The sequence below is a fragment of the Sceloporus occidentalis genome, unplaced genomic scaffold (assembly GCF_023333645.1).
Source record: "Sceloporus occidentalis isolate IW3139 unplaced genomic scaffold, rSceOcc1.0.p SCAF_46, whole genome shotgun sequence".
NCBI classification, from domain to species: domain Eukaryota; kingdom Metazoa; phylum Chordata; class Lepidosauria; order Squamata; family Phrynosomatidae; genus Sceloporus; species Sceloporus occidentalis.
In genome coordinates, this window is record NW_028317026.1 from 3868638 (window position 1) to 3894905 (window position 26268).

The window sequence follows — 26268 nt, forward strand, 5'->3', positions numbered from 1 at the left end:
GCAGTATTTGTGGGGAACTGTGCCAAGAAGTGATAAGATGCTTTTCACTCAAGTGGGAATAATGTCTACAGTTCTATATTCATTGACTATAGGCTGTTCTGGTCCTGGCTGCTAACAGGGTTTCTTACTTCTCCAATATCATGTCCTGTTAGCTATTGAAACCACATATTGCCCAATATTTAAGGGCCTATTTACTACCAAGAGAAATGCAGAAAAAGTATCCATGCTTCCCAGAACACCACAAAAATGTGGTGTATCCTTTCTCGCTGGGTTAAAAGACCTCTTGAGTTATCACGCTAGGTCATTTGAGTCAAAAAGATCTTTTGAATTAAGTCATACTAATATGTGCTCTTTTTTTCAAATTATGCTACTCAGATGATGGTGAATAGGACGACGGAGGTATCTACATACCATTTTCTATATCATTGTTCTGTTGCATGCATCTTTTTCCACATCCCGCTATTTTGTGTTTGAGTATTTTTGTTTTGGCTTGCCCTCAAAAAAAATGTTTCTACGTGTCAATACAATGTTTGGTAAAGCTTTTGCGACCTTAGTATTACATACTGAAAAAGGATGTTCCAATGACCACTAGGATGGAATAGTTCTTTAAAGTAGGAATTATTTAAAAAACGTTAAAGTCTGGCAGATAAGTGATGCATTACCCGCTGATTATGTTATTGAAGAGTTATATACAGTAAATGGCAGAATCTAGTGAGACTTGTGCCTCTTTCATGTGTATGAACGAGAGGGGGAGATTTGAAGAAGGACAACGTGGGTCACATCCACGTATCATCCCCTTTGCCAAAAAGTGCATAAGTCAACCTCTTACCACGTAGAAAGGTTGTCTTTTGCTGTCGCTTAAGACGAATAACTACAGAAATGTTAGTGAGTCATTTGCCAAGGAGGAATTTAAGTACAATATGTACCCAAAAAAAAGATTTTTGGTATATCAGGCACATACTTGCCTGATAAATAGGCAGTACATATAATATACTCATAATTTGTACTGTCCTAATAGGTATCACCTTACTCTTATAGAGATTGATAAAGCAATCGGTATTACCTTACTCTTACCTCTGTGGATCTTATCTGTAAGACATACGTGTGTGTGTATCATGATATTCAACCTGTTCTGCTGCGCCGTGCATTTAGGGTTTCTCTCGTTCCATGTATTTGCACAGGCAAATGCATAGACTTGCTTTAGTAAGGAGGACCTTTAAGACAGACGCAGTGTAGTTCTGATGCTGCATTGCAGAGAGAAACTGGCGGATCAGAAGTCTGATGCACTCCCAGCCTTTCAAAGCCGTAGCCTACGCTTACAAACAGCGAAACTGCAGATTCAAACAATGGCAGAGCTGACATCAGCAATGCGCTCAACAACTGTAAGGAAAAGCACAGGAATGGACGCTTCCCTGCTGCCCAGATCATTGCCCCATGTCTTTTGATTTACTGGTATATTCAAACACTGAAATATTAATAAACCTTTTTTTTTGTCTGGTATGTTAGTCCCTCGAAAGATTGAGAAGTGGTACATTTATTCAACGGCATGACCACTTGTTGATGAATGTAGTCTTTAGTGTCTGAAATGTTCCTTCAATAACAAATCAGGTGTCAAGTATACAATCAAAGGTCTCATTGAACTTCTTGAAGGTGTAACAGTTACCAGACACGTCTTCATTTATTGAGGTTTACTTACTTATTTGTGAGAGCCGTATCATTTTGTTTCCTTGTTTCTTTTTTAAGGAGTAAACACAAACCTTTGCTTATATTAATTCATTCTTCTTAAATTTAATTTGGCTGAATCCTCCTTAACATTCTCCTTCGTTTTTCCATGTGGCTTATTATGCTGCTAGGAATTGGGGACAGTCACCTCTCACATGCAGTGTGTATCTCTTTTTTCATTTCTACAGAGTGGTTTTACGCCCTTACACATAGCTGCCCACTATGGGAACGTAAATGTGGCCACATTATTACTCAACAGAGGAGCAGCCGTGGACTTCACAGCTAGGGTAAGGAAAATTGTGTGTGGTAGTCTTATAGTCTCTCTTATAGTATCTCTTAGTTAGGACACATTAAGTACTGTATGTGTTTGAAGAAGGCCACGGCCATTAACTGTGTTTTGTGTTGGCACAGAATGGAATCACTCCTCTCCATGTGGCTTCTAAAAGGGGGAACACAAATATGGTGAAGCTGCTGCTGGATCGGGGAGGGCAAATTGATGCCAAGACCAGGGTAAGATGTCAGTAAACATGTGTATGTGAAAGCCATTGTTTATTGGATTTGCAAAGCTGTAAAGAGTTTAAATGTCATGTTTTAAATTCAGTTGAGCCTTTTTTCAATCTTTTAGTCTGTAGCATGGTGGTCAACAGCTATCTAGCTGATGTGGCTGTCATTACATCAAATGCTTCCTGCGAATCAAGGCCAGGGCTGCAATTACCCCCTGTTCTGCTCTGATTAGATGAACGTGGGGTAGCACCTTTTTGACATGAAACTCCAGCCACCCCAATCTACAGCAAGTCCCTTGCTTAGGATTTCTACCCTGCCCACACCCCTCTTCATATTAAAGTTGATGGGCTATTCTGTATGGTAAATATGTTTCTGGTCCATTATGCTGTGGTATTTCCCAGTTCCCACTGTATTAATTGTCTTGCCCTCCAGACCGAAAGCTGCCAGCCAGTCTTTGATGTGCCTGTTGGAAAACCGACCCTGCTCTACAAAATACCATAAAAAACTTTTACTACTAACTAACTTTTCTTCCATAATGTTTACTCTACAAAGACTTGATCAAGTCATGGAGGTCTTTGAACAGTGCTGGGAATATGATGGCACTACACAACAAATAAATAATAGGATAGGAAAGCAGAGTCTTGATAAAGATTATGGTTTTGTTGGCAGTGTTCCAAAAATGTTTGTGTTTGCATAAAGTAGCTCTTTGGAGACATATGGTACTATTGCAATGGGCATCCTCGCGACTGGTGTTCTGCAAGTCCTGCGCCAATAGCATTTAACTGCATTTTGCTTAATCTTGTATCCTGTGTGTTCCCATTTCTTCATCAATGCACCATGTGGTTTGCATCCAGATTACTGCTGTTTAACACATCCCGTCCAGTTATATCTAGTGCTCAGTAAAAGCCTTAGGTGACTCCTGAAAGAGCATAGATGACTATTCCAAATGGAGAGTAGATAATCTTTTTAGAACATGCAGTGTTTCAAAATGATTTCAATAATTCAACATGTAATGATGATGTAAATCTGTTAAGGAATTAATTATAAATGATAAAGTTACATTTGGTTTCTGGAAAATAGCATGTCATTAAATTATTTAAAATCCAGACCAGCATTTCTGCTCAAAAAAATAAATAAATACACACAACTTTATACAACACACTTTATATTTTTTGATAGTTATTTTAAAACAGAAAATGAGAGTACATTTTTTAAAAATGATCCCCTTGTACAGCGCTACGGACTATGATGACACTATATAAAAAATAATAATTATTGAACATTTTCATCTGTAGCCTTTAATAAAGACTTGTGTTTGGCATACATTTTGCTATATTACATAAAAAAATCTGTACATATAAAAAAGAAAGACAAAATAGACTTGCTGAGGTGAAGAATTACATACCCAGTCATTTTTCCATTCTTGGTTTGTGTAGGCTCTTAATCACCTTATATCTGTTACTAATAATATAAGTAACCTTTATGACAATTTCTCCTTCGTATCATTAGAGAAGCATTAACATTTATACTGATGACGGTTGTTCCCAGATGGATTGTGTCTAGCTTATAATTGATATTACATTGTTGGTAAATTCATGGTTAAGTGGTTGTTGGAAAATATGACGGGTCTAATCTTTGTGCCGTACTATGATATGTATCCTTAACCACATGCCTGTAAACACAGGTAATAGTTATAGCTGGTTAGCAGCTACTGAATGAATCATAAGAACAACATTTGAGAATTTCAAAGGCAGTCCGGAGCCCCAAAAAACAAGACAGATTGTGCTTGAAGAAGACAACAACCCCATATGTTCATTTCAGCCTACAGAGGCCTCGTTAGTACTATCCCCCTAGGCACAGCAATTAAGGGATCCACACCTAGACAAGACTTTTTACTTGAAGGAAGAGTTCCTAAAGTAATGAAATTAATGCAAATGAGTTTGGTTCTAATTTGACTTTTGAGGCCAGTTTGATTAGATGATAATCTCTGGAGTGGCATTTAACCTCACAAACATGTTTGGCACCACCTGAATGCGTACTTGCAGTTGGGCAAGCTAGTAACGTTGTTGCCAGTTTTCCATTGAGCTTGTTTCAAACACTGTATATTTCTAAGAACAATGTTTCTAAGACCTCTAAGAGCAAAATGGATCTCAAATGTGCATCTTTTGCTAATCCAGCTTCTTTTTAGCTAGCTGTGCTCCTTCTTTCTCCTTCAGTCACAAAACTGCTTCCTTGGGCTGGCAGAGATGAATTAATAAAGACATTCTATCCCTAGGAACACAAATCATGGAGTGTTTAATCAGTAATGGAGCAACAAAGCAAACATTTTACACTCCCAAATGGGGATTTGCCATAGGGCAAATTGTTAAGCACTTCCAGTACACAGCCTCGAAAGTCTGAGAATTCTTGTAAAGACTCCCTGAGAGTGGGAAAAGAACTATAGACAATGATCGTTTGCCCTTATCAGAGTAGTGTAGGCAAGGATCCTTTGTCTTTATCAGCGGAATTGATACTTACTTGAGTGGAAGTAAGTGATACAGATGTCTTTCTCTGAAATGGAACAGTTGTGGGAATAATCATTAGGCAACCTATTTGGCTTTGGCACAACTGTCTAGGCTCAAACTCAGTTCTAAATGCATTCACTTCTGTATTTTGGTTCAGTATAGGTGATTTATATGAACTAATTTTTTAACACTGAAATTTTTTTTTTAATAAATCTGCTATGTGTTTTTAGGAATATTTTCTTCCCAGGTTTTAACTATTCAGTGTAGAGTTCTACTGCTTTTTCAGAATGCCATCAGCACTTCTCTATGCAGATGCTAAAAGATTTCAGTTGTGTTGGGCAGAATCAGGAATTATTGGTTGCATTAATTGCACTACTACATTTGAGTTTGGTGCAGTAAAGCTACCACGTTACATGGATCATATAAAGCTATTCTGTGTCGCGTTATAACTATATCATATTTAGTTTCACACCGAGAACAGGTGGGCAGTTCTTGGCGGACATTGCCTGCTTTTTACAACAATCTAAATGATTTCTACAGTGTACTAAATGTGCTGTTCTTCACATTGATAACCCATTTATCTGGAGAAGAATGATTGCGTAAGATGTTATATGACTGATTTTAGATTGGAGTGTTAAACTAAAAGACGCTCTATTGATTAGTACATTTAGCTATAATTTTAGCGGCATCAACAGAAATCCCGGAGTCCTTTACAAAGCGTAGGCGAAAGGGCACTTATCCATCACTGACTTTGTAAAGACCGGTTGACAGCAGAGGCCAGGGTTACAATCATTTCCTCTTGACATGGCTAAATTGGTTTATTTATAGGCTTTGTGAATGAAGCAATGTGCGGTGCTAATATTATTGTGAATATCCTGCCAGTTAGTAATATCAGGCTAACTTAAATTTTTTTACAGGACGGACTCACCCCGTTACATTGCGCAGCACGGAGCGGGCATGACCAGCCTGTAGAGCTTCTTCTGGAGAGAGGAGCACCACTTCTTGCAAGAACCAAGGCACGTGTCCCATCATTCGCGCTATGCTGTGCCTCGTTTGCACAGGCTCTGTAAATAAATTAAAAAGTAATCTCTGAAAAACAACTCCTGTATGAAAAGCAACAGTTGCTTAATTGGAAACAGATGGACAGTTTGGTAGACATTATTTCTTGGCATGATGACAGACTTTATTGGATAATTTTGTCGCAAAATAGAGCATGTGGCAAAGAGAAAGCACTCATATCATGAGTATAATAAAGGGGAATTATTCTACCAGTTATGATATTGCTAGCCAAGTCGATGAGGGCCACATTATATATGTGTGCTTAATTGACCCCAATTTTAAATTCTTACATTAATGTAAAATGAAGCTTATGCTTAAAACTGTGGGAAAGAGACAAGCAGGCTACACATCAGGAAAGTAAGAGATTATACCGAATAGCAAAATTAAGCTGACAAGAAACAACAGAGACGTAGGAAGAGACAGAGACCTGATAATGTAAAGACAGAAAGCGATGTTGGGATACTGGGTTTTTTTATTCAATAAACAATAAGTTAATGAATAACTAAAAAAATGTTACTTGTTTAACCAAGGATTGCATAGGACAGACTCCACTGAGTTTTACCTGCCAGATGAGTGGAGTTGCCCCTTTTCAATAGTGAATTGTATTCCACCTGTTTAACTATGCATGGCGTAGGGCCACACTGGCCCTTAATGCAAGTGAAACTCACTGGGCTGACAATACACAAAAGAGAAGCTGGCGATCTGCAATGTCTCTGAGTTTATAAACCCTACTGACTGGCAGACCCCTAAGAGTGAATGGGAAATAATGAGGGTGTGGAAGCAGAAGAGTCAGAAGGAAGGCACGTAGAAGATAGATGAGGGAGAAGACAAAGAGAAATGTCTGAGGCAGGGCTGTAGAGATGGAAAAATTCAATGAGGAGAGCGAAGATGATAAATCATGCACAGGGGCACATGCTAAGAGACAAATGAAGTCACTTAATGAGCCGCATACTGCAAGTAACACATAACATGCCTTCTGCTGTTGTCCCTTTAATCCTAAAGATCCTGGCGCCACCTGCTGGTGGATTTGCGGTGCTCAGCCTCTGCAGCGCATTGAGAGGATTCCGAACACTGGAATTTTCTTGGGTGTGGTGCCTCGGCACAGAGACTCTCTGTATTATGCAGAGGCTCTCTATATGAAGACATATAATAGAACCGGTTACTGATTTTCATTTAGTTGCATTCTTGATCTGGGTTACAAGAGCACATTTTGAGTGCGGATGAAATTGAATGGCTAAGCATTGCCATCTCGGGATCTTTATGCAAACACTTATGAGTCCCATATCTATGCAAGATCAGCTTTCTCAATTAATCCCTATCTGAACCTTAACGCAATGTATTCCTCTTGTAAACAATATAGATTCTAAGTAGTCTGCAGTATTTACAAGTAATAAGAGAGCTTCATTGCTGTAAAGGTTTAGTAAAAACCATACGAAAGCCCTTAACATGGTTGTTCTTAAAGGGAAAAAGAATTCATTGTGTTGGGTTCTGGTAAAATAAAATCACTAATCAATCCAAAGGATTATTCAAAGATAGGAATTCCTCAAAAAAAATTGTATTCTCTATGTAAATGTGTATATGAACCCTTGATATTAAAACCCAGGTTGTGTTGTTGCAGAATGGACTCTCTCCTCTACACATGGCAGCTCAAGGAGATCACGTTGAATGCGTGAAGCACCTACTACAGCATAAAGCTCCCGTTGATGATGTTACTCTGGACTACCTGACAGCCCTGCATGTGGCAGCTCACTGTGGTCATTATAGAGTCACCAAACTTCTCCTTGACAAGAGGGCAAATCCTAATGCCCGAGCCTTGGTAAAGTGATCGCTCTGTACCACTTCAGAAGTAAATCATGACATGCCTTTCATTGCAACCGGGAAGACAAAATCGAATTTCAGAAAATAATTTAAAAAAATGTCCGCTTTCCATTGGGTGACACTGATCAACATACATCATTGAGCATATGCAGTTATGTAGAAACAAATTAACAAAATGGCAGTATGATGCTCCATTACACAAATGAATGCCCAAATGATACATGGATATCTTGGTCATTACCTGTATGTGCCCACAATGTGTTCTGTTGACATGCCCTAGGTTTTAGAGTGGCTTCAACATAAGCAAACAGACAGTACAGGCAAAAGATAAAGACAATCTAAAAGCACGTGACACGGCCTAACATGTTTCACGCAGGAATGTGCCGTGCGTAAGCACTTTCTCATTTAAAAAGTGTTTTAGTCTATTACACCTACTATGTTCCACCCCAGATTCCTGTCAACTCAACTCTATGCTGTCTCCAGTATATATTCCTTTTTTTAAAAAGCTTTTTAAGAATTTTCTTTATCTTATACTTGTCTGGAGTACCAGTTTGGATAGAGTAGTAGTTTACACCATCGATTCATAAACCCACATATAGTGTTATTGCTATGACCACCAATGCAATTCCATAGGGATCTTGATCACGTTGGGAAGCTGCAACTGCATCATGGAGCTCCATGAGGATAGCATCAACATATACACCCAGAACCTGTACTCCATCAATAACGCAACAATCTGATCAGCTCTTCCTGATTGTTTGCTTTACTCAGCACATACATTTTAACATTATTCCGTTGTCTTGTAACGAACCCAAGCTGAAAAGATAAAATGCAGGCTTCACCTGTAATAAGTCTTGCAATTTGCTATGTAATTGTTATCTGTTGCTGAAGTCAAGCGCTTTATCATAAAGTCACCCACGTTAAAAAGAAATGATAGTTAACCTTTAATGGGGAAAAATGCAGAAAACATTAATTGTGCTTCCTGACTGTACGACTACCGGGTAGTAACACATCAGAGTTTGTATATGTAGGAAGTAACTGAAGTACCAGATAGTCACAAGTGTTTTCATTGGTGGCTAAAATCTTAAAAAGTGTATACTGCAAACTTTTGCCAAACTAAAACTTTTTAAAAAATTCTACTAATTCCTACTCAAGCCACCATTACTAACATACGGTATATTCGGTCTATTATGTGAAATGATGGAGACAGCCTCATACACCTGAATGTGGTGAAGTGCTGCTTCTGTTCTGAAGTGAAGTGGTTTCGTAACCTGAACCCGCCTTGACTAACAAGTCAGTAGCATGCATCAGGTGGTGAAACAGGGCACTTGATGATTGTCGGCCATCGGCCACGTACATTCTCATGCTTCAGTTTCCATTTTGTGAACAGGCTGCTTTTTCATGTGGTTGGCATGAACTGTTGAGCGTGGTCCTTGCATGTGTTTTGCTAACCAGTTGTTTCTCTGTACAGAATGGTTTTACTCCATTGCACATTGCCTGCAAGAAAAATCGTATCAAAGTTATGGAACTCCTAGTGAAATATGGGGCTTCAATCCAAGCTATAACAGAGGTAGAAAAAAAGGTTTTCTTAGCTTACAAAACATAGTTAGCTCCTGTTCTCCCTTTCGCCATCATTTTTCTTCTGCTTATCCTTTTTGATGTTTGCCTTGCGATACTTACTATCCTCTCTCCATCCTTTCAAACCTCTGCTGAGATTTAGTTGTAGAAGCCCAGGTGGTCTTGTGCAGGGGAGTAAAATGACTGTCGGTTTGTTTCACAGTCTGGTCTCACTCCAATACATGTGGCTGCCTTCATGGGCCACTTGAACATAGTCCTCCTTCTGCTGCAAAATGGAGCCTCTCCAGATGTCACTAACATTGTGAGTATGTCTTCAAATAACATGATCCAATGTACAATTTGGAACCTGTTTGGGCATTACCAACAAGTCTATTCACCCGGTATGTTGTGACAAATGTTTAACCAGTTAAGTGTGCATGCAATCCATTTTTAGATTAATTTTATGGAGACACAAAGTAATATACCATTGTTCTTGTGTTGCATTGACTCATATTGAGTCAGCTGCTTATTATGTACCTTACGTATGCTGTCTGTGTGCTTTTAATGATCCCGTCTTACTGGAGAGGCCTGTAGCTTATTGGTTGTCCCAATGACAAATGTGATGGCGAGTGAAGCATTGTCCAGTTTCTTATGATGACTGTATAACATGAGAGTTGCTGATAATTCCTAATCAGACCAAAAAAGAATGCCAAACCACTAGACATATTTGGGTTAGTTTAGGAAAGTAAAGGTTTTAGTAAAAAATGTAAATGTTAGTACAACATTGGTGTTTCTTCTATTGTTTTGTTATTCTTTGATCTAATTCACATATTACTAAATGTTCCTAACAACATAACTGATTTAACAGTAGATATAATGACGTCAGCAAATTATTTAAAAGAAACGAGAGTTCCTGAAGCTTGCTATCACTATATCTGCCCTTTTAATCCACTATTTAGAGTAAACCAACAAAGATGTATAAGTGTGAGAATTGTAAGGTTGAAAAAAACATACATTCGCCCTATTCAAGTCATCCCAAATTGAATTCATCCAAATATTAGAACTTTTGAATATTGACTACCACATTGTGTCTAACACTGACAAATTCATTTATTTTATGCATTTAACGAGTGCAAATAGGTATGCGTCTCACAAATCCTGTTAATCAAAACCATATTGTAAAAAGAAGCCATGAGGCTTTTCAGTAAAAGACAAAATTGTGTAGCCAATTAAGTTATTTTACTATTTGAAAAGCTTATTGCCACAGACTACTTGCAATTAATAGGTCGCATCGTTCTAACACATAAAAGTCCTGCCTTGTGGCAACACCTCCACCCACACCAGTGGCGGATCTACCGGGGTCGCGACTGCGACCGGGCCCCGGCGGCAGGGGGGCCCAAGCCAAGGGGCCGCCCGAAATCTTTTTTACGTTTTGTTTTTTTTTTAAATAAGGCAGGGGCGTCCAACATGCGGCCCGCGAGACCTTGAGGTGCGGCCCGCGTAAGATCGGCAGCCAGGGCAACCGATCTTACACGAGCCGCACCTCAAGCCCTGCTACTTACTTGTGGGAGGGTCTTCTGGACAGCACAGAGGAAGCGGAGTTCACGTGACTTCCTACTTCCTCTGTGCTTTAGCAGAGGGAGGCCGCGCCCCCTGCTGAAGTCTGTGAGCGGCATCGAGGGAGCTGCAGTACAGGTAAGGGGGTGGGGAGTGTGTGTGATTGAGGGAATGAATCTGTGAATTAATGATTATATGAATAAGTGTGTGTGTGTGTGTGTGTGATAGCATGGATGTGTAAGTGCTGGAACCTAGGCATGATGGGACTGTGATTGCTGTTAGCAATCACACTCCTATCATGCCAAGTCAGCCAGTACATGCTGAAACCTGGCCAGCTGCCCCCCTTGTGTAGTGATAATGCCAGCAGTATGGGGTCTGCACTTACAGCCACCCTGTACCAGCATGTACTGGCTGACTTGGCATGATAGGAGTGTGATTGCTAACAGCAATCACAGTCCCATAATGCCTAGGTTCCAGCATTTACTGGATGGATGTGTAAGTGCTGGAACCTAGGCATGATGGGACTGTGATTGCTGTTAGCAATCACACTCCTATCATGCCAAGTCAGCCAGTACATGCTGAAACCTGGCTAGCTGCCCCCCTTGTGTATTGATGCTGCCAGCAGTATGGGGTCTGCACATCACTTACAGCCATCCTGTACCAGCGTGTATTGACTGACTTGGCATGATAGGAGTGTGATTGCTAACAGCAATCAGAGTCCCATCATGCCTAGGTTCCAGCATTTACTGGATGGATGTGTAAGTGCTGGAACCTAGGCATGATGGGACTGTGACTACTGTTAGCAATCACACTCCTATCATGCCAAGTCAGCCAGTACATGCTGAAACCTAGCTAGCTGCCCCCCTTGTGTAGTGATGCTGCCAGCAGTATGGGGTCTGCACATCACTTACAGCCACCCTGTACCAGCATGTACTGGCTGACTTGGAATGATAGGAGTGTGATTGCTAACAGCAATCACAGCGAGCACAGTCCCATCATGCCTAGGTACCAGCATTTACTGGTTGCCTAGGCTAACAGCAATCACACTCCTATCATGCCAAGTCATATTGCTAATTTTGTCCAATTGCCTGTTACCTACTTTTATTAAACATGTGAGTTTTTATTAGTATTTTTAAAGGTGGGGGTCATTTTCGGTTTTGGCTAAGTGAACCCTGAATGTTTTGGTCCAGAATTTTCATTTTAGTTCATCCCTAGAATAAATCTAGGGAATCCTGAATTTGTAGTCGCAAAACTTTCAAGGCCCAGAAATCAGTGAGAGGAAGAGTAAAGGTTTTGTGTCATTTTACTTTATTTTAATCTGCATATTTTATTAAAGGCCATATTTTTTGTCACAGTGAAAAATGAGTGCGGCCCGCACACGTATACAATTCTGATGAAGTGGCCCACTGCAGAAAAAACTTGGACACCCCTGGATTATGCCCTTTTTCTTTGATTATGATTCAATATGTAAATTGAATTTGTTGAATTAGTTGAAAAAAAATTGTTGGGTAAAAATCATGTTTTTTTGGGGGGGGTGAGGGGGTGGGGGGGTGAGGGGGTGGGGGGGCCCTTAACAGATTCTCGCACCCGGGCCCTGAGGCATCTAGTTACGCCCCTGACCCACACCCAGTAAGGCAAATGTGTCCTTCCTTTGACATTACAGATGTTGGTGAAATATAAATCACCATGGTGCTAAGGAGCATTCCAAAAGAAAAGCATGGGAATTTAATTTCTACAGCAACTAAAGAGAATTTGAGCTTCCACTCCCATATAGTAACAGAATATGCATTCAACTTCAGTTTTGCAGTATTTAGCAAATGCAACCTGCTCAGAGACTAAAGAGACTCAGAGACTCTCCATCCAGGTACTCTCGGTCATTCTTGCCGGAAGAGTGGTAAAACTGTGCTGCAGCGGTAAGGCCACAGTAGTTAATGCTCCCTGCTCTCCCCAGCCAAGGAAGGGGAGGGTCTTCTGAAGTCCTCAAGGGGGTTAGTGGCTGAAAGACACCATCCTACCAAAAACTGGTACCCAGCTCCACTGCGTCATTTCTCTGTGTACAAAAAAACCATATCACATGCAAACAATATCACAAGACTCACATATGCACAAAAAACTCAAAAGTGTTCTGTGAAACGTGAGAGTGCCATTACTCACCTCCAGCCTATGGCCTATGACCAGGGCATATTTAGGTTAAGGTGAGGAAAACAAAAAGTCTAGTGATGGGTCCAAGGTGCAAAAGGTTTGCTTACTAACCTCACCAGTGAAGAGCATTTGTGCCCCCCGCACAACAATCACACAGTGAGTTCCCTGGTTGACAAAACCAGGGGACACCAAATGCAGTACCTTGGGCTTTCCTTTACTTACTTGGCCGAGAAGCGACGAGTTTACAGGTGTGGTAATATCCTTCTTTGAATAACACGTATTCATGGTGAAACGCTCCAACGACAAGCTGTATTATCATTAAAAATAAAGGGATACTCCAGCATACGCAATTTTGTCCTTACAAATGTATGCAGGGATTCTGCAGAATCTCCACTATGCATTTCCCCATCCCCCAGATCCTTGGCTTGTAAGAGATGTGTTCAACTTCTCCTAGAGGTAAGTTCCTTAATTAGATAATTGTTCCACGACTAGCTGAAGAAATACAAATGACCTAACCTATGCGAATTCCCAAGGTGTCCCAAAGAAAAAAATAGGCCTTGGTAGACAACTTGGTTCTTTCGTCTTTCAGACAAGATCATCTGTCAATCTTGCCCACTTATTTTTTTGTTTTCTCACATGATCACTGATTCATTGTTGTTCCAATAAATTGTGCAGTGTTTGAAAAACTTTTTTTATGTTTTTAAGGATGCTATAGTGGTCCCAGTTGATGTATTTTAGTATTGCTTATTGATAAGTGGCTTTGAACATCATTTTTTTTTATCATATGGCAGCGTGGGGAGACTGCACTACACATGGCTGCACGCGCTGGGCAGGTGGAAGTGGTCCGTTGCCTTCTAAGAAATGGTGCGCTTGTGGATGCCAGAGCCAGGGTAGGTTCTTTTTGTCATCTCTTTATTTATACACTTTTTTAGTTGCCTGCATTAAAAGAAAAAAAATTGTAACTATGTTCAGACCACATGAGAGAATGGCTAGTTTGTGCACACTTGTTGCGGCCAAATTTTTTTCTCCTGAAAAAGAGAAAAAGACCAAGTGAAGCAGGGCTCCACCAGTAGACTCCAGGTCAAACCATATGGCCATAAATCATCGAAAGCAAACATTCCATCAATTAGGTCTGGTAGTCACAAGCAGACAGTTGGTTGCCCAGAGAAAGCTTGTTATCATGGTACCTGTCAGTGGGTGGGATATATTAGGCAGCAAGTGAACATTTCATCCTCAAAGTTGATGTGTTAGAAGCAGGAAAAATGGGCGACTTTGACAAGGGCTTAATTGTGGTGGCTAGACCTCAGAGCGTCTCCAAAACTGCAACTCTTGTAGGGTGTTCCGGTCTACAGTGGTCAACAGAGGTCAACCGGTGTCAAGGTCATGGGTGGCCAAGGGTCAGTGATACTTGTGGGGGATATTGGCAAATGCTGGCCAACAGATAAGTTACTGGAGCTCAAATATCTGAAAAGATGCTGGTTTTCATAGAAAGATGTCACAGTTTGTTGTATATGGGGCTGTGTAGCTGCAGACCAGTCAGGATGCCCATGCTGACCCCTGTCCACGTCAGAAAGTGTCTACAATAGGCGTGTAAGCATAAGAACTGGATCAGGGAGCAATGGAAGAAGGTGGCCTGGTCAGATGAATCATATTTTCTTCTACATCACGTGGGTGGCCGGGTGCGTCATTTACCTGGAGAACACATGGCACCAGGATGCATCCATGGAGGCCCCACCTCGCAACTTACAGAACTTAAAGAATCTGCTGCTGACATCTTGGAGCCAGATACCACAGCACACCTTCAGAGGTCTAGTGGAGTCCATGCCTCAACAGGTCATGGTTGCTTTCGAGGCAAAAGAGGAACGTACACAATATTAGGCAGGCGGTCTTAATGTTATGGTTGATCAGTGTATGTATCATTCCCTGTTCTCTGTAATGATGGCTGAAAATGTACAATATAAAAAAAATACACTGTCAAAAGTATGTTACATTATACACGTATGTTACTCTGTTACATTGACAAATGATAAATGTGTAATAATTTAGGGTCATTTTATTTGCTTTGTGTCTGTCTTTACTTGATTTCCTTTACTTGAGGCGCTGTTAACCATTAGGTATTTGGCACTTTGTCTTTATCCTATACCTTTTAGTAGTTCACTTAAATATGGCTCCCACTACTAGTTAAGTGGCTAATTAATGGAATACCACTGTTTTATTTCCCCTTCAGGAGGAGCAGACACCTCTTCATATTGCTTCTCGTCTGGGAAAGGCAGAAATTGTCCAGCTGTTACTGCAACATATGGCTCATCCAGATGCTGCTACCACAAATGGCTACACTCCTCTTCATATTTCAGCAAGGGAAGGACAAGTGGACGTAGCATCGGTCTTGCTGGAAGCCGGTGCTGCTCACTCATTGCCTACTAAGGTAGGATTTCTAGCGTATAAATGGCCAGATGAAACTGTTGAGCTAAGTGAGTGAATGATTTTAATTTAAAAAACAAAATGGAAATATTCTTATTGACATACCTTTCATGCAAATGCATAATCTCTCTTGTCATTCTTCTTGAATGACTTTAGGTAACTAAGGCTTTTTATATATTAGCCCTTAAAGTTTCTCAAACATTTCTTGTTCAGAGATTAAATAATTGTGTTGAACTAAATAATGTTCTTTGGACTATTAAAGCATACCAAAATTTATTATAAAATGCAGTATTATTATTGAGTGCTTGCAGTGCTTTGATGCCTCCCATGCTGTCAATCAAAACTAGAGCAGCTATACTTTATTCTGCTTATCTGCTATTTAACTGCTTCTGGTTTGATTTTCAGGGCACTTAATACATATGATGCAGAGGGACCTATGTGCAAAGAACAATTGTTGTGCAGGTTGTTAAAAGTGGAGCATCAGTGGCGTATTCTGGCTTTGGCGGTGTGGGGTTACAGGTTCCCGGCTTATCACGCTCCCAGACACACGACTTCTCCATGGGCCAGTGAGAGATCACTCATCGGCCCATATGCACCATGGAGGACTGTGCCTAGCGAGCACAGCCTCCAATGGCAAACGTACTTGGCAACACATGTCCTTAAAATGCGGCAAGCCAAGAAATGGCATCATATCCCCCCCACCACCACTACTTACCTCTGCTGCCAAAATACAGCACTGGCTTGCACCACTTTTACACAAGATTTGGTCATTATATATACCCAAATAATCTTGGCGGTGGGACATTTGTAAGTGTGTGTAACACTAAGGAACCAGCTTGGCAAGCATTACTCATAATACCCTTCGGAAGCATGGTTAGGCATTTTTATTGTATGGGTATTATTTATAATCCATAACCATTATTCCCAGTTATACAAATCAATTCCAATATAAAGCAAAAGCAACAAAACAACATTCTAATTTAGTTTTTTAAGCATCTTTAGGAATTTCACAATGCATGGAAACGGTGATCAGAATAGAGCCCGATGGGACATAAACATAATGAAGAATCCAAACATGTGGGCTTGCATGTGAATAGATAATGGCATTTGTAATGAGAACAAAGAGAACAAGTGGAAAGTTTTTACATGAGCATTGGTTTTTAAAGAGCATCTAGATGATCTAGTCCAAATGTGTCCAGAAAATATATAGGTAAATATTAGGAGCACAGTTCACATGTTATCCACCAGAGGGCAGCACAGCACTCAGAAATGAAGACCATGACACATATTGTTCTGCACAGTTCTAGGTCATCATCTCACATCTGCCTGTCCTTCATGATTCATGTAACAGAGCCTACAATCTGAAAGCACCAGCTAATGCAGGGAGAGGTAACCCTCAGGACGTCATATATGGATCCCACGTTAATTTAAAGGGGCCTCTCAGCTATCATATCCATTAAGTCTCAGTAAAGCCCTGTCTCCTAGCTCAGCCACATGAAAGAAAATGCCCTAGTTGCCCATCAGAAGTGCATGGGTGGGGGGGATGTTCAACCGAGACTACCATTCAATGTGGCAGTTTCCTTTTCTTAAAATATAATACATTTATTTTCCAGTAGGAGGAAATAAATCTCAAAAACTGTAGCGATATGATATCATACTCCCTGTCCCCGCTTGCAGCTTTATTAGAGCATAGCCTAACCCCCCAGATGATGCTCTATAACCCAGGCAGCCTTATTAATTCAATCAGTGATAATACATAGAAAACTATTAACATGCATTGGCAGATATTCACTAAATGTTGTATGCCATGAGGATTATTCACAGTCATCCATGTCAAATGAACCAGATGTTGCTGTTTAGTGCCAGCTGGTGCCTCGTTGTAGAATTCTGCCTTTTTTATCCTGATTGGGAGACGTCTAAAAAAATTGTTACATATCACTAGATCAATGTGTAATAACATAGCTGTGTACTTGGAAAAATCTTAACCTCAAACCCATAGGAAACGCTGACCCAAAAGTTTTTTAACCATAACCGTATTCTATTTTGTTTTTGGTCTTGGTGGGCTTTACAGCCACCCTGAAGAATAAAGATCAATTACCTATTTTAGATTAACCGCATAATCAATGCATAAATTCATTTCTGCCTTCTGACATCTTTCCTTTAAAAGTCTCACCTTTTGAATAGCTACGTGTTTTTGATAATTGCAGAAAGGATTCACGCCGCTCCATGTGGCCGCAAAATACGGAAGTCTGGATGTGGCCAAATTATTGTTGCAACGTAGAGCGCCCCCTGATGCCGCAGGCAAGGTATGTCGTATGGGGTATTATAAGGAATGATGTTGCCTAGCATAAACATTAGACTGTTATCACGTAGGATGAACATATCCTCAACATTAAACATAAGCGCTCATCTCATGTTAACTAAATAATACGCTGGTAACACAAAGTAGGTTCATTGTGTGCATAATGTGTTCTGTAACAGGTAAATGTCTGTAATTTATGTCATAGTTTTGTTAGCTAACTGATTAACCCCATAACAAACACGCCCTTTGCAGAATGGGCTCACACCTCTCCATGTTGCCGCTCACTATGACAACCAGAAGGTGGCGCTGTTGCTACTGGAAAAAGGTGCCTCGCCCCATGTCACAGCCAAGGTGAGATCTCGCTGCACTAAATAATTTATTTCATTTCATTTCATTTATTTCTCGTAGCGGGTTCAACTGCCTTTTTGCTCTGATCAAGTTGAAAAAAATAATTATAGAAATAATGAAAAATCTATATATCTGCTTTTTTGTAAGTAATTTCTATGAAAAAATATGTACTTCAAAGTCTGAAAGCTGAATGCAGTCACTATCTATTTATTGAGAAAACAGCTAGTCAATATTAATGGCCTCTTTCCTTAACATGTTAAAAAATCATAGATTTTCTTGTAATTTGCCAATTGGTTTTAGAACCTATTTCATAGTTGGCACGGATGTTTTGAAGTGTCTTACAGTCTTCCCTGTTCAGAAATGGGAACTGCTTAGGTCAATTCGATTCTGGAGCGTGGGGTAATATTTGTAATGTGTCGGCTGTTCTAGAATGGTTACACACCTCTGCACATTGCTGCCAAGAAGAACCAGATGCAGATTGCTACGACTCTGCTTAACTACGAGGCCGACACCAACATTCTAACCAAACAGGGGGTGACCCCTCTTCACCTGGCGTCCCAGGAAGGCCACGCAGACATGGTGACGCTGCTGCTGAATAAAAAGGCCAACCTTCATGTAGGAACCAAGGTGAGAGCATCTTTTGTTTTTGTTTTTCTTGTAGGATCAAGAGGTTCATACACACTCAAAAATAGACATGGGACCCTTTTGTCCTATATTCAACTGTATATCTGCTCAAAGAACTGTTTGTTAGGAGAACACATGCCTAAAAGCTGACAAATAGGAGGATACAAGTATCCACGTTCAAACAAGTTCTTGTAGTGACTTATAATACTTTTCCATCCAAATGATTACTAATAAATTGAGTACAAAAGTACTAGGCATTGTGCAGTAAAACCCTTAAGTTGACAATAAAAGTAAAAACATGAATAGTATAATGTATTTTTTTATGCATATTAAAGCATTAAAACTGTATATTAAGCCATTTCCATAAAATATTAAGCAGATGTTGTTGCTTTTAACATAGCTGGGACGGCTCCTTACTTTCTGTGATACTTTCTGTAGCATCTTCCAGCTTCTTCATTGAATTTGTACATTAGTCTAATGTATTTGAGGATCCCAAGTATTTTTGGTTTTTTTTTCTTTACAGAATGGGTTGACACCCTTGCACCTCGCTGCCCAGGAAGACAAGGTGAATGTAGCGGAGATACTGGAAAAGAATGGTGCCAATCTGGATGCCCAAACCAAGGTACTTCCAATAACCCATCCTTTCCACAAAAAAAACATTGTTTTGCCTCTGGAACGCTGTCAAATATACAATACTAATAATTAGAAAATAGTATCAAATTAGTGAGTTTTAGCTATGCATCTATTTTTCAGGATGATGTTGCTGTGACAACTGAGCTGCTCCCGCTAAACACTTTTGTTTGTACACTATGTTATAGTGAAAAGAACTTGAATTCACAGTTTAACTACGAACAACAATACAAGTTTTAACAATGATGTCTGCAATGCTTTTATTAGTTTTTGTCGTATATGTAGGTATATGTTTATGGTCATTCACTAAGCAACAACATTACGGCCTTTTTCAGCTTGGTTATACACCGCTAATCGTAGCCTCCCACTATGGAAACATCAAAACGGTCAACTTCCTTCTAAAAAATGGAGCAAGTGTCTGTGCGAAGACAAAGGTAACCACATTCTCTCTTCTCTCCCATTTCAACTCACTTTTCTTATGTTTATGATTTTGTACTAGATCACTGTGAACGACGAACATGACATATAAACAATGAAGATATTTCCAAAGTCTTATATTTTTATATTTGTGTTTTTGAAGCCATTATGAATATCCATGCATTTTTGCATTGCCAAAATTAGGGGAGCTGGTTATAGAAATGGAGCTGGCTCAAACAAAGGAAATAAATTAATATGACATCCTAAAATAGATTGGGTACCTTTAGTTACATCTGGTTCCTGTTCTAATCTGTAAAACGCCTCAGAGGTCCAAACACAATGTGACCTTATTAAATAAACTCTCGGGAGTTATAAGATTATTGCAAGATAAATAATAGCGGCCGAGACAAATTTTATGTCGTGATTAGGAGTCCATGATTGAAAAGTATACTGCTTTTGTTTACTATGCAGATTTTATGATTTTATGTTTCTTTCAAACAGAATGGCTACACACCTTTACATCAGGCTGCTCAGCAAGGACATACACACATTATAAATGTTCTCCTCCAACACGGAGCAAAGCCAAATGCTACAACTGCGGTAAGTTCTAATACTCCTTCTCATCGCACTTTAAAAATAAAGGACAAAGGCCGTGCAGGTGGAACTTTGCAAAGAAGAGTCTTTTTTAATCAATGATAGCTAGTTTTAATGGAACTTAAATATATTTTGGGGTGAATCATCTAAAGTTTTAAGGACTTTAATATAGCCAACACCTTGAGTAGAAAACATCAAGAACCAACAAATTCATTAATTTGTTAATGACACAAAGACTCTGTGCTATGCTGCATCAAGTCGTTTTTTTTAGCTGAATAGTGTAGAAACAAAGAAAATGCTGTTTTATATGAGGTCCCATTTGCATTTAATCTTGTTATTGACTTAGCAGATGTATAGACCAAAAGATATTTGGATTTAGAACCTTACCTTACTGCTAATTTGTTAATAAGGTTCTACATTCCTATGGCTGTAGCCAACTCACCAACATCAACATATGGATTGAAGATGAAGAAATATATAGAATACACATTTTCTTATAATGTTTCATTGAGAGACATTCACTTTAATGTACAGAATCAGAATAAAAGCAGCACCTAGCTACATAGAATGATTTTTGAATTTGCTATATTCTGTTCATGAGATCTCAGGGTGGTCAAGTTTCATGCCACTGGCTTAGACTTCATAAAATTTTCGTTTACAAGAGATATTTGTGGTTTCCCCCTCATCTTAGAGGTATTGCATATTATTGTGCTAATTATAGAAGGAACAAGACCAAATTTGATGAAGCTGATGCGTTTATTTTGCCTGAAGAAGAGACCTGAAAGCTTGCAATCTAACATATTCACGTGTTTGTTACCTGCTGTGTTTGCTTAACATTAACCTTTGATAAGTTATCCATCTTGCAATTAATCCTAATAGGATATGTAAGACTGAAATGAAATGCATAGATTGTGTAACATTTACACATCCACAAATAAGTGAATACAATTGTGAACGTCAGATTGAGGTCAGAACTTAAGTGCTCTGCTGGTTTAAAGGTGTTTACACAATGATTGCATAACCTCAAACATTCTGTACAAAAGTAACCAGATAAGAAGCAAAGACACGATTGAAAAAACCCCCAAAAAAACAAAAAACAAAAAAACAATATTAACAAGTGTAACCAAATCCATTTTATTTCTCCTGCATTTTGTATTTGAACTTTTACATACATTTAGCTTTATGACGCTGTTCTGTCGGAACCCCCGAATGGATATTAATAATATGCAACAATCGGAATTTATACAATATCATTTAAAGTGCTCGTTTTGGATTTATTTCTTTTTTTATACACGATTGTTTCGGTTTATTAGTAGAATTAGTAGCATTGCATTTATAATAAGAATAAATATTTTATAAAAAAAAAAAAAGAATAAAAACGTTAGCTACACTTCCTTTGTGACAACACTGTGTGGCACCATATTCAAACAACCTGTTCTCTATTAAGGCAGGTAATCGTAATAAGGTGCCTTATGGTTTCCATTCTCATTATAGATTGGTTTTCATACGATGACCCTGTATACTGTATATCAATGACCTGCTCCCTGTAAATGTTTTACTTGATGATCAATAGTCTGATCTGAGCCACCTTTTCCTACAATATAATGGATACTGTTTGAACTCGCCCGAGACTCTCTATTGTAAGCATTACTGATATGTTTGGTGGTGAGCAGCGGTCTGTATCACGTGTTACTCTCAGGCTTCTGTTTGATACAGCTCCCATCATGCTCATTCATGCCCTTGGCTGGTCTGCTATGATGGGAGTATTCATTCACAGCAGAAGTAGTTACTTAGGTTACCCCTGGTGGTTAAACACATTTCATTTTGTGTATGTTTGTACCTTTAACTGTATTGAAGTGGCATAAAAGGGCCAGGTTAGTTATTATTATCTTTATGTTATCGATATATTTGTCTGTACATCCTACATTTCCTTTTCTCCATTCCAAAAGGCCAACATTCTGTGGACATTTATTATAATGTTCCTCGTGGCTGATAAAGTGCCCCAGGGATGAAAGCTCCCCATCTGCCCGGCCTAAGTGTTTCCCGATTGTACTGTTTGCTGATATCAGTGTATTTATAATCTTCACAGTCCTAGGGGGTGATGTGTGTTTGATCAGCTGCAGAGCAAGTGCATCAGAAAGATTGTTGCTAAACTACAGCTTCTTTGCAGCTGCCATGTGGCAGCCGAGAATCATGGGAGTTGTAGTTCAACAACAGCTGGAGCGGTAACCTTTTGTCCACTCCTGTTACTAAGACTTCACTAAACAGAGACATGACGATGTTCTGAAATGCATAGCCCCTATAGAAGAACATAGAATTAGGAATTATATTTTCTATATAATTTAACTTTGTTTGCATACGCAGATGTAACATATCCTCGCTATTATGAACTGTTCATCTTACTACTACAAATTATATTTGTGTCACTGGGAAGTGTATGAGCCTGTTCTATATTATCCGGTTATAGAAACTACATCTATGATATCTTTTGTTAGTTACATACAAAAACACACACACATAATAATAAATAAAAAAAAGTCGAGTGCCTGCGAATGAATAATATATATTAGTGACATATAGCTGAAGTATTTCGTAGAGGCACCAGTAATACTTTCCTCTGTGGAAATTACATGTACTTGGACTAAATCACTGTCAGATGTGCATGCCTAGCTTAAGGGAACGCTGTGTGTCCAAATGAATCCAATCTGTGTAATCATTGCACTTCCTCCGACAAAGTGGCTGTTGGAGCTCCATCTGAGAGCAGAACGGCTTCTTCTCAAACGTATTTAAAACATTTCATATTATTTTATGCATTTTGCATACAATTTTTCAAACTCGGATGGCCTATTTGGAAGAAGCTTTCAGAAGCTATTGGGTTTATAGCGTGTTGCAGTCAGTAGGTTATTATTCAGAAACGCTGGCAGATGTCGGTGTGTTACGTTGCCATGGGGATAAGAGCGGAAACCGAGCTCTTCTGAAGTGAACTACTGATTATTGGTAGAAACCAGTGCCCTTTTTTTATATTTGGTGCTGAGTGCCTTGTTTTAGATGGAAAGGCTGTCTCATTCACTGTCGGCTGTGTGATCTCATTGGGTTCACATCTTCTCATTCCCACTCCACCTTCCCCTGCAGAATGGCAATACAGCCCTCGCAATTGCAAGGCGTCTGGGATACATCTCTGTGGTGGATACACTGAAGGTTGTTACTGAAGAAATTGTTACGACCACAACTGTAAGTATTAACCAGAGTTTGAAGATGTGTTGTGAAGTGCCAATGTTGATGTCCTCTGGATTTCTTCATCTTGGGATTTATTTATTTTTTGTAGTCACTTGTACTGGTAAGATGAAGGACATTTTTTAAAAAAAACAATCTTAATAACTGTTCTTCACATAACAAATACTGAAAGATGGCTTCGCAGATTTGACGGTGAAGATTTTTTTTCTTAGACTGTGTAAAGAGGATCACTAGTTAAAATATTTAGCAGGGAAATGTTGGAAAGGTTTATATCTTGCCTCTTTGGAACTAAGGCTAGGGTCTGTCTCTGGAAATTCTGGACAGTTGTCAAATGTGAAAATAACATTTTCCATGCAGGCATAATGACATAGCAAAGCAAATATTACTCTTTTTTTTTTTTTTTTTATAACAAAAGGGTTAAACTGAGATGATGTCATCAGTTGTGGCGGTTCCAGTAAGCAAAGGCATAAAACTCACATACCGCCAAGAGAGTGTGTACAGATAATGAGCAATCTGTTGCTGGAAGCACACATCAAGCAAACATATCAGCTGTTACTATATGCTTTACATATCACATTATGTACTGGTCAGGCTCTGACTTACTAACTAGTTCTACCAGATCATGTATTGGATGATGCTGTGTAGCATCAGACTAACATGGCATCATCAGAGAAACCTAGGGGCCGAAAGTTATTGTTTACAATAAATATAAATAAACAATTGGTGTGATATAAGCTACCCTTCATTGTCTACGTGGCCCCTTAGACCATCGGGGTCCCTAAGCAGCTGCTTAATCTGCTGGTATGATGGCACCGCCTCTACATGTAAAGATTGAAGAATGATCTCCTATTATTGCGCCTTAGGAACAGCGCCTCTGACACTAGATTGCAACATTTCTAGTTCCATTTTTTTTATTCAACTGGGAAAATGTTGGAAGGTCACAACTTTAAAGACATCTTTTCATATATAAACTTCCTTTCTCAGCTGGAAATATTGTTCTTGGAGGCTATTGACTAAGAAATGCAATTTACTTGTTCCCTGTGACCAACTGTATATTTATTTTAATACCGGTACTTATTTTCTTATGTTTTTTTCTGTTTTACATTTACACAAGTAGTTGTGACTCCATAGCCAAACTTTATTATTCTATTATTCACCACATGCATATTTAGACAGTATTGAACGGTATTGACCTCTAGTCACCATTATCTATCATGTTTTATTATGCATGTATAATTGAAACAGCACATTTGGGGGAGTACAGTCACTTCTTTATTAAACTATCAACATGCTTTTTTGTTTGTTTATGCTACACAATGTTTATTTTTCAAGCCCCCCCCACAGAGTGCCCGCCACATTATGCTTTTTTTTCTTTGTTGTTTGGCACCAGACTGAATATTAGCCTCTTTTCTGTCTACAAAATTTCCCCCTTTTATATGTCATGTGGACACGAAGTATATATTAGTAGATATTCACTGCTTTAAAATACAATGATGTGCTGTAAATGTGAGTATAAAGTGTTATAGGAATAGACATTTTGCGTAGTTGTTCTCTTGGACACTCTTTGAGAGATTTTTGGTGTGGATAGGCCATGGTCCAGGTGTGGTAATCTGTTCAGTTTATTGTTAAAGGAATAGTCATATTTTAGTTGTGTGGTTTTTTTCTTTAAGAAACAATATTTCTATCTATATGTTTTTTGTATTTGGAGCTTTAATCTTAAATTCTAGAAGTGCGTGATTCTTTGCAAGAGCTGCCATGCGAGGTTCTTAGTGGTTCTTAGCTACTTTGTGTGCGTTCTTGGTCTCTCCCCTCCACACACTGCAGAGCTGCCCACCTGCCGTCTGTTACTTCTGGTCTATTTTTGACTTTGGAAATCTGTCACAGATTTGTTATAGAGATACTTAAATACTTTATTTAACCCATTAAGGTTTCAAATGACATTTTAATTTCATGCAAATAAATACATTTATATGCATTTAATATCAAATATATTTGGCCAACACTCTCCTGTCTCTGTAAGCATTGATGAGCGATTAGTGCCAATCCCAAGTGCAAGTCCATAAAACTCTCCTACAGGGGGATTGCAATCAGTGGGTCCCCTGAGTCCTCAAAGTGATGGGGCATATCAATCCAGATCTCCCCCTAAAGAATGCTAGTTTTCCCCCTGGACTAAATGTCCAAACTCTGGTCTGGTCTGATGCATTCACTGATTCTCCTTACTGCTTGCTCAGTTGTTGTTTTTTGTTGCGTAGGCTTACAGCTCGCAAGCACCAAGCATTTATCATCACTTTAGTTTAGTGGAATCAGTCCTTTCCCCATGTTTAGTTTTTCCGGGTATTCCACCATGACTCCTGAAGAAGGCTTCTTCACTCCATTTATCTGCATGGTATTTTGGGGTTAGTGGGCCTTTTTCTCATATTGTAGCCAGGAAGACACCTCCCTTCCATCCTTTCCCATCCCTCTGCCAATCAGGTTAATTTTTATTTCCCAACGTCATTATAGACAGATTAAAGGAATCAGCATGTTCTTATGATGGACCTTTTTTCTTTTCTTCTCTGTGGCCGGTAATTTTATTGTGTCTTAATAAAAGGGGTTTATTAGTTATGTTTCTCAGTGCTAACTGCTAGCCACAGCAAGCTGTTATTGACTGGTAGCTCCTGTAGAGGACAGTCTAGATCAGGGGTGGGCAATTAATTTTCCCATGGGGCCACATGAGAAATTGGAATGGTTTTAGAGGGCCAGACCTCTACAAACTACAAACTCCGAAGCCTTGTCCATTTTGTTAACTTATGTGCTGTTTAATAAAGTTATTCAAGCCTACGTCATTGGTAGAGG

General features: G+C 39.3%; 1 protein-coding gene across 1 annotated transcript in view; it reads left to right on the plus strand.

The window, feature by feature from the left end:
* LOC149289348 (uncharacterized) overlaps window positions 1-26268 on the plus strand; it is a 100126-nt gene that overhangs the window by 26009 nt on the left and 47849 nt on the right. Inside the window, exons 7-22 of the mRNA XM_089490737.1 lie at window positions 376-399; window positions 1911-2009; window positions 2134-2232; window positions 5648-5746; window positions 7408-7605; window positions 9079-9177; window positions 9388-9486; window positions 13655-13753; window positions 15091-15288; window positions 17492-17590; window positions 17839-17937; window positions 18364-18561; window positions 19082-19180; window positions 19524-19622; window positions 20107-20205; window positions 23332-23430. Coding sequence (XP_089346863.1) covers window positions 376-399; window positions 1911-2009; window positions 2134-2232; window positions 5648-5746; window positions 7408-7605; window positions 9079-9177; window positions 9388-9486; window positions 13655-13753; window positions 15091-15288; window positions 17492-17590; window positions 17839-17937; window positions 18364-18561; window positions 19082-19180; window positions 19524-19622; window positions 20107-20205; window positions 23332-23430 — 1806 coding nt within the window. The remainder of the gene's footprint in view (window positions 1-375; window positions 400-1910; window positions 2010-2133; window positions 2233-5647; window positions 5747-7407; window positions 7606-9078; window positions 9178-9387; window positions 9487-13654; window positions 13754-15090; window positions 15289-17491; window positions 17591-17838; window positions 17938-18363; window positions 18562-19081; window positions 19181-19523; window positions 19623-20106; window positions 20206-23331; window positions 23431-26268) is intronic.